We start from the raw sequence: 9,146 nt of genomic DNA, 5'->3' as shown, positions 1-9,146 counted from the left end.
AAGTGGTCTTATCTCCTTATCTTTTAAAGTCAAAGCTGGGGAATCTTGTAGAGATGAAGGGCAGAGTTCTTTGGTTGGTGAAGCTCTCCTCTCTCCCTCACCAACCCACCCCAAAAAAGAAACGCTTGTTCTATGTATTTATTTCTCAAAATAACACCATTAGGCGAAGACCTAATTTTTTTTTTTGTGGGACATTAAATATATAGTTAATAAATTTTTAATCGACTATAAAATAGTGACCCGGGGTTTCGTGAAGCTGACCCAGATAACAACTAAAGCCAGGCCATTCAAATCCAACATAGATCCAGTCCATTCAAATCCAATTCAAATCCAACATTGAATTAATGTTTCAAATAGAGTGATCCATGGCGCAAACGCCTCAAGACCCCGAATGATGCCTGTAAATTAGGATAGAGACGAGACCTTAAGACCCTCCTCACCACAATGATCTCGATAAGCTTCATAATATTTTATATTTTTAAAAATTTATTTTATATTTAAAAAATATTTTTTTAATTTTAATCAGGCTGGACCCGGCTCGGTATTAGATCGACCCAGGTCAAACTCTTGGACCAGGCCGCCTGACGCCCAGGTCTAACCATTATATATAATGATCAAAATACCTTTAACTGTAGAGTTATATAAATAAAAAAGAGTTATAAAAATTTAAAAATCCAAAAAATATTAGTTGTTAAAAAATTTGTAAAATACCCAACCATCATCTACTTCAATTTTAATTTTTTGGTGCACGCAGGCGCCTCTTTGACCAGTAAAACCTTAGGCTTATAACGTATGGAATTGCATTGATTACTCTGTGTCTGTTATTACAACTGGCTCTTCTTTGATTAAAAAAAAAAAGAAGAAAAAGAGCAAGCACGAATGCATTAATTAACTCAGCATCAGAAGAAGAGTGCAAAATCTCTGGGAAAACAATGGCGCTATCAGTCAATGAAGTGCGCAATCTTCTTGAACATCTCTGCGTGCTCCTTGAAGAGCGTGATTATGAGATCGACGCCGCCCTTTTCAGAAGGCGCAGGGACGAAGATGACAAGGCCTTCCATGGGGATCCAAGAGGGGCGGAAGGCGTAGGGCGCCCCCGCCCCCATGTCCACCTCGTGAAAGCGGAAGCCCAACCAGCTATCCACCTCCAAGTTTGGGCTCAAGAAGTTGTCGCCTACGTCCTGTGAAGGCACCAGCTCCTTCTCCTTGTTCACCTCCCCAAAGTCGATGAAAGACTGGAAGTAGTCGCCATCAACTTTTCCGACAGCCTCCTTGATCAATCTTGCGCCATACCCAACTCCCTCCTGTTAAAAGGCAATGCAATTACAAAGAGATGTCAGAAAACGGATGTTGGAAAGGTGGTAGCATGACGTTCTTTTTACCAGTCCGGCCATAGAAGAAGACTTTACCTTCACGAGCTCCTCCACCGTGGTCTTCGGATACGCGTCCAGAACCACGTTCCCAAAAAACTCGGGTGCGATTCCCAGCCGGGGCCTGCCGTTCACCAGCACCCGCACCGACGTGACCTCGTCGTCCCGCAGGCCGCGGGCGATGCTCACCTTCCTCCAGACGTGGGAGAGGAGGCAGGCAAAGGTGCTGGGCTGGAACCCGGCGGGGCTGGTGGCGGATGAAGCCCTCTTCTTGAGTTCGTTTACAAATTCCCATGAGTAGTTGACGACGAGATTGTGGATCTTGTCGCTCACGTCAGCGGTGTCGCCCGCCGGCGGTGGGGAGTCCGAGAACTCGATCCTCTCGTGGGGGTGGCTGCAGACCGGCGGGTTCCTGGGGACAAGGAGGGACTCTTGGTCGTGGATGGGCCGGCGGTCGAGCTCCGTCTCCGGCGACCTCACCAGCTGAGACCAGGACAGGAAGAAGTTGCTCATGGCCTGCCCGTCCGCGACCTTGTGGCTGGCGCAGAGGCCGATCACCAGCCCGCCGCAGTCGAACCGGTTGAGCTGCACCATGAGCATGGGATTGGAGCCCTCCGGGTGCGGATGCAGGTCGTAGAGGGAAGGGGAGGGCTCCAGCGGGAGGAAGTCGTCGAGCTGGCCGGTGACCGTCGTCTCGAAGACGGGGACGCCGCAGTCGTCGTCGTCGACGACGAAGTGGCCGTCGGAGAGGCGGCCGGCGAGCTGGGGGTAGTAGGAAAGCGCCTTGGAGAGGCCGAGCATGATTTGGGAGTTGGGAGAGGTGCCGGGTTTGTTGTAGAGGAAGAGGACGGCGATGTGCAGGTCGGAGGCCTTCTTGTCGAAGATGTTGAGCCGGAATTTCCGGCGGAGGCTCTCCGCCGGCTTCACCAACGTGCAGCGATGGTGTTTCACATCCATGGCCGTGGTCTACAGTAACTCTGGAGAGAGAGCGAGCTAGACTTCCTCGCTCTGTGACCCATTCTGGTTTTATGCACACGCGGGCTCACCGAGCATGGGGCCGTCCGCTGCGTGACGCGTCGCCAGGAGACGTGTTGTGGGCGGCTATGGAATGGCTGGTCCAAGAGTTCAGCATAATGCGGGCTGGAAATTCCCCCTTCATTTATTGGAGACAATTAATGAAATATAAAAATACAAATCAACAACCACCATTATTGGAGAAAGGCCGCACATCTCTTTTGAATGATTATTTTTTTACTTTATTTTTAAAAAATCAATTTTTAAAAATACAGCTAGATTGCACAAAAAAAAAAAAAAAAAAAAGGCAAAAAGAGGCAGTAGGAGAAAGAGAGAGAAAAGGGTTTGAAGTCACTTCCGCTGAATATTTGGTCAAAGAAAGAAAAAATAAAATACACCGACGAAGGAAGAGCTGCCGACAGATGTCAAGGAGCACCGCCCAAATGTCCTAACATTCCATTGAATAAATGTCTTTTTCTTTTTTGATAATTATATACCGAAGGTAGCGATTTCCATGTTATGTCGCCAGCGTTGTAATTGGAGTGGGCAATTGCCCACACTAGACCATTAAATTTGCATTATTTATATAAATTTTTTTTATTAACTTTTATTCTTTTGCATATGAGTGCCCCTTTTAAGTTTGAAATTTACACTTAAAGTGCTCATTCTTCACTGCTACCATGTGAAGGATTGTGTTTATGTTTTATAAAGGAGCAGTTTCATAATTTAAAAAAGGAATTTTTTCTTGCCTTCCAATTTAATTTCCTCTCAAAAGAGCATCTTTTATTATTCACACAATAAAAGCATTTTGATCATTTCCAACCAATAACTCATGATTTTTTGTTCTGGGTTTTCCAATCAATAATTCATGATTTTTTGTTCGGGGTTACATCCTCTTCGAAATTCTCAACATTTGATACCCTCTTTCGATTTTAAGTTAGACTTTTTTTTTTTTACGCGAACAAATAAAGGAGAACATTGAAGTTTTGTTTGATAGCTTTGGATCTTAGATTTGATGGTGCATAAAAACACGTTTGTTTTGAGAGATCCTCAATTTAAACAGACTGATTTAAATTTAAAACTATGAATTTAAGATCAAATAGAGGAAGCCTAACCTTTAAATCTATGAATCTAAGATCTTAGGATCTCATATAAACAAACACAACCTAAGTTACTTCGTTGATGTCAATATAGGTTTCGATAATGTAACGACTTACGGTTTATACAATATCTGCCCGGCCGTGAACAGTGGCACGTATGTGACTTATTGTTTATATTTAAATACTAATTTAGAAAAATGACTAAAAGTATGGTAAATAGCCTTTTATGAACATGGCGTCGGCCCAATAATGCAATTCGATAATGGCGACACTTGCTTATATAAGTGCCACTTTAATTAAAATGTCATCTACGAGATACACATCTTAATTGTGACCGTCGTTCAGCACATGGCAAACTTCCCGGCTAAAAGTTCGTCGGAAAAGGATGAAAGCGATAGTTTGTAACATAAAGTGCCTAAGGTGGTAAATTTTCGCCGACCGAAAAAAACTCCATGGTCAGGAGGGAATTCCCTCATTCTTGGAAAATTGGTGATTTATATTCGAATCCCATGAAGACTGAGTCATCAACAATAGCAGAGTCGAAGAATTTCTTTTCTTCAATTTTTTTTTTTGAGGTGCACTCCAGTTACTAGACTAGGTCTGATGTGGGTGTTTCTTAGAACCCGTTTGATGCATAGGAAATTCCTATGTATAGAGGAAAACTATGGCTTTTCTTTTTCAAATCAAAAAAAAAAAAAATTAAATTACCAAATTAGATGAAACAATGTAAGTTTACCTTACTTTTTACCATGGGTTTTTTTTTTTTTCATGATAACTTTAAAACCCCTTTGATGCAAAAAAAAAAAAAAAACATTGTGCAATGTAGATTTTTTTTCAGTTTTAGATTTTTTTTCAGTTTTGTACCAAACATAAGGAAAATTACGCAGCTTTTTTCATTAAAATTAGAAAAACTTTGCCCCTCAAAAAAGTCAGACTTCTCTAGGTCCGACTTTTTTCTACAAAAAATTCTTCCTTTGATAATTTTACCACAAAAAAACTTGGTGTCCATCCAAATTTCAGGTTGACATCAAAAGAGACCTTATAATTAATTTTTTTTAGCGAAATTTTTAATGGGTTGAGCCCACACTAGTTCTCACGTATTTTTGTCGATTGTCATCAAGTCAGAAAGTTGACTTGGTAACCATAAATTTTTATCGTGTATTTCTTTATAAATAAGTGAAAAACAATGCCTTGAGAGTTCCAGTAGACTAGATCTAACTCATGACTTAATAAATGAACGATCTTTGTAAACACGAATGGACGAGTTCACCAACCATGCATCGGCCAATATAACTTTCTTTATTTCCATCAGCAAAAGTTAGGAAATCCAAACTTTAATTTAGCATGTGCATACGTGTGAACGACCCATTGGTCAAGATCCTCACAAAAAACGCCACGAATGCAATTGATATGACCACGTTAAAAAGTTGGCCGATTTCGAGGCGAAGACGAAGAAATTTGGAAGCGTTTGGAAGTCGAGGATGGAGACTCCTTCCACATGCCTTGTCCCGTCAGTCAAACACGAGATTGGAGAGCTACTCGGTGGGTGGTTGTTGGGTGTCGAACTTAGCCGTCACTTTGTCACTCGCTTGCGCAACAAAGTTCCAGATTCTCGCCAATCTTTTCTGTTTTTTATTCTTACAATTAAAGGAGTGCTGCTTGCGGGCTGATGCCGGCACAACCGACGCTAAAAATTATGTAAGAAACATTATTTTGGTTAGCATTGAAAATTGAAATTTCTGTTAAAATAAGAGTTTTTTTTCCCTCAATTCAGAATTCAGCATATTGTTATTAGTTTTTCTTTTTGTTTAATTATGTTACACATGTGCGAAGTATTTCAAGTTTCAAGAGATTGCAGCTTATTGGGCGGTAAGATAGTTTACATTTTTTTTTTTTTTTGTTTAGATTCGAAAGTATTGGTCATTGTTATGTTCCAGTGCAACCTCTTTCTAAACCATAATAAGTTTTGAAGTAAGACCATGTAAACCATAAGGCAAAAAGGTACATATGCAAGTGGGTAGTGACCTTTCTTAGGGACAATGGAATGAGATCTCTAAAAAAATTTCATAGTTTAGCATCATGATATTAGTTTTTTGAGTTGTGTAGCGCATTGAACTGCTAAATAGTCTATTTCTTTTATTCAAATTTTGGAGTGGTCACTATCGTTTATAGTATGCTTTTTGTGCCATTCAAGAAAGACAGATGGGAGTAAGGCAGTGACCCAGTGACCCCTCTAATGCAGTGCTGTCTGACTTCAATTATTTAGAATATTAGGTCGGCATTGACTGGCGCAGGTGTATCTTAGGGGTCGGATTCTATGAAATGTATTTAAATTCATTAGATTTATGAATTGCATCCGTCGCTCTAGAAACTAATAAATTAACTCACATTCCTCACCGGCACCAACCATTGCCGAGTATTAGCTTCTGATGTTTGGAAAGATGAGGATAATGGTACTGAATTTAAGCAAGCAATCTAATTTGCGGCCTCTTCTTTGACTATGAAAGCATAAATATAATCCACTCCGATTTGACCAAGAAAGTTCAGTTTCTACAATGGAGAAAAAGTAGGCTGTCTTGAAGATGAAGAAAGGATAGGTCCAACGGATGATCCAAAAGGTGCTGGTGAGCTTCCGGCCCCGCCGCATTCATGGCACCGGCAAGATGGCGGGTCCCTAACAGTGACAGAATGAAGAAATACAGTGCCCGTAGCGTCTTCTTCTTCGCTACCTTCCCCCGTATTTACAGCTCTCAAACACGACACATCCCCACCTACTCTCTCTCTCTCTCTTCAGACTCGTCGGCACGCAATTCCACTTTTCAAACATGGCTGCTGCCACTTGTTCTTACTACGTGGATGACCTCTTCTCAACAGGCATCTTTCTTCGCCTGCTCTCTCTCTATCTCGATAACAGAAGTAGTTCTCTTCTGGACTCTCAAGTCTCACCCACTCTTTGCCTCTATCAGTGATACCAGTATAAATACCCACCGCTAGATTGAAGCAAGCAAGAGTAGAGTGGTGCCAAAGAGCCAAAATCTCAGAGGATTTTCTCCCAACAAGAACCCCTTCTTGCATTAGCTACAATAAAGCCAGCCATGGAGGTGAAGCATCAGGGAAGCACGTTGGTGATGCCGGAGAAGCGCACCAGCCGGAAGATCCCACTCAACATCTTCGACAGGAAGGCCTCAGAGCTCCACATCTGCGTCCTCTTCGTGTACGACAACCCCGGAACCTCCCCCAACTCCGGCATCATCCTCGGCCTCTCCAAGGCCCTCTCATACTACCCCCAGCTCGCCGGCCACCTCTCCGGCGGACACATCGTCATCGACGACAACTCCGGCGTCCCCGTCTTCGAGACGACGGTGGCCCGTAAGCTCGAGGACTTCCTCCCGCTGGAGCCCTGCCCTTCGCTCTGCGACCTGCACCCGCCGCCGGCGGCCTCGAATCCCATGCTCATGGTGCAGCTCAACCGGTTCGAGTGCGGGGGGCTGGTGATCGGCATCTGCGCCAGCCACTGGATGGCGGACGGGCAGTCCATGAGCAACTTCTTCCTGTCCTGGTCTCAGCTGGTGAGGTCGCCGGAGATGGAACTGGAGCACCCGCCGGTCCACGACCAGGAGTTCTTCCTTGTCCCCAGGAACCCGCCGGTCTGCAGCTATCCGCACGAGCGGATTGAGTTCTCAGACGCCCCCCTGGTGGGGGACAACGGGGACGTAAACACCATGGACAACCTCATCGTCAACTACTCGTGGGAGTTCATAAGCGAGCTCAAGGAGAGGGCTTCTTCCGCCACGGCCACCAGGCCGGCCGTGCTCAAGCCCAGCACCTTCGCCTGCCTCCTCTCCCACGTCTGGAGAAAGGTCAGCATCGCTCGCGGTCTGCGCGACGACGAGGTCACGCGCTTGAGGCTGCTGGTGAACGGCAGACCCCGGCTTGGTATCCCCTCCGAGTACTTTGGGAACCTTGTGCTTGACGCGTACCCGTCCACCAGGGTGAAGGAGCTCCTCAAGGTGAGCACCACAATTGATTTTATTTTTATTCGTTTTTAATAACTGTGAATATTATTTTTTACTGTTTAATACTTATATTTAATAGTTTATATATTTTTTTACGTAAGAGTTCCCAATATTGAAACATAGCCAAGCCAACTACGTGCGTTAAGAGAAAGGTGCAAATGATGATCCTCACAGAATATGTATATGAAACCTCAAAAGATAAAAAGTAGGCATTTTTTTTTTTAAAGCAAAAGTACAGCTTTCAAAAACTTAGTTTTGTTAAAACAGAGTTATGTTAAAATTTAATTAATAATCAAATTAGAATGTGATTTCGATGTTTGAATAACAAGAAAAAAAACTTGGGTAGAGGCAAAAATCAGTTTTGCTTAAAAAACTTGGTCTCCAGACCACTTCTGCAGAATTTTAGAATAAAAATTCTCTTTTTGGATGAAACAGGACTTGCATTATCAAACAAAGAACTTTGATTCTGAAACCAAAATTTCAAAATGTGATACTACCCTAGTGGGTGGGAATTATTATTCCAGACTTTTAGATTTTTTTTTTCTCCTTTTTAGGACTCACATCATAAAAAGTTTTAATTCATCAATTCTAGAATTTTAATTCCTATTTTATCAAAAACATACTTTGATTTTCAGAATCAAAAACTTCATATTATCAAACTCAAAGGGAGTTAAACTAGAACTCGAATTGTCATTCCAATTCCAATTTGATTATAAACTTCAAACGCCATGGAACGCGTCTAAAAATTTATTTTCAAAATGATTGATCAGCCAGCAGTAGAGAGAAGACTTGGACAAAAGTTTATCAATTCCTTGTTTCTCACATTTGTTCAATCAATTGCCCGATTACAGGAGGGAGTTGGCTATGGTGCAAGATTGATCAAGGACGCCGTTGCAAGAGTTGATGCCGACTACTTTCAATCTTTCATCGACTTTGGGGAGCTGAACAAGAACAAGGAGCTGGTGGCTTCACAGGATGTGGAGGACAACTTCGTGATCCCGAACCTGGAGGTCGACAGCTGGTTGGGTTTCCAATTCCACGAGGTGGACATGGGTTCAGGCGCGCCCTGCGCGTTCATGCCGTCCTGGATCCCCATGGAAGGCCTCGTCATCTTCGTCCCTGCAGCTTCTCACGGAGCATTGAAGGGCGGCATCAACGTCATAGTCACCCTGTTCAAGGAGCACGCCAAGATCTTCAAGCAGATTGCTCATTCTATTGATTAGTTGACGCCCCGAGTTGAGCGATATACATGTCCATAACATATATTTTGAGCAATACTACATACGCGCACATAAAAGTTTTTGGCTTTCCTTCCCCTAAAAGTTTTTGGCTTTCCTTCCCCTTGTTTCATGAGAGGCCTTTGTTGAGATCAAAGCGGCAGTTCTACAATGAATTGAATTGATCTATGACTCATATTTGTGGGCATCTTTGAGGCTATGCTTGTAAAAATAGGACAAGATAGATTGAATGGATAAAACACGAAACAAACATTGGACAAAACATAAAACAAACACAACAAAACACATAAAGAACAAGAAATAAATGCGAGATGAAACATATAGCACTCACAAACATCCACATGAAACTTACACTGGACACAGATAGCAGTGTGGTGGACAAGACGTCTTGTTTGTCTTGTCTTAGTA

The 9,146-nt window shown here is 42.9% G+C and overlaps 2 protein-coding genes across 2 annotated transcripts; one reads left to right on the top strand and one right to left on the bottom strand.

Annotated features, from left to right (window-relative positions):
- Positions 1 to 777: 777 nt before the first annotated feature.
- LOC116263811 (tryptamine hydroxycinnamoyltransferase 2-like) lies at positions 778 to 2,398 on the bottom strand. The gene is made up of 2 exons (XM_031643599.2): positions 1,410 to 2,398; positions 778 to 1,304 (listed from the first exon to the last, which is right to left on the bottom strand). The coding sequence occupies exons 1-2, from the start codon at positions 2,325 to 2,327 to the stop codon at positions 942 to 944; spliced, it is 1,281 nt and encodes a 426-aa protein (XP_031499459.1). The 5' UTR covers positions 2,328 to 2,398; the 3' UTR covers positions 778 to 941.
- A 3,954-nt stretch (positions 2,399 to 6,352) lies between these two features.
- Positions 6,353 to 8,935, top strand: LOC116265073 (tryptamine hydroxycinnamoyltransferase 2-like). Its single transcript, XM_031645611.2, has 2 exons — positions 6,353 to 7,494; positions 8,352 to 8,935. Exons 1-2 carry the CDS (start codon positions 6,580 to 6,582, stop codon positions 8,721 to 8,723), a joined length of 1,287 nt encoding a protein of 428 aa, XP_031501471.1. The 5' UTR covers positions 6,353 to 6,579; the 3' UTR covers positions 8,724 to 8,935.
- The last annotated feature ends 211 nt before the right edge of the window (positions 8,936 to 9,146 follow it).

Source organism: Nymphaea colorata, chromosome 11 (assembly GCF_008831285.2).
Source record: "Nymphaea colorata isolate Beijing-Zhang1983 chromosome 11, ASM883128v2, whole genome shotgun sequence".
In the NCBI taxonomy this organism is placed as follows: domain Eukaryota; kingdom Viridiplantae; phylum Streptophyta; class Magnoliopsida; order Nymphaeales; family Nymphaeaceae; genus Nymphaea; species Nymphaea colorata.
This window is presented reverse-complemented; position numbering and strand designations above follow the sequence as displayed.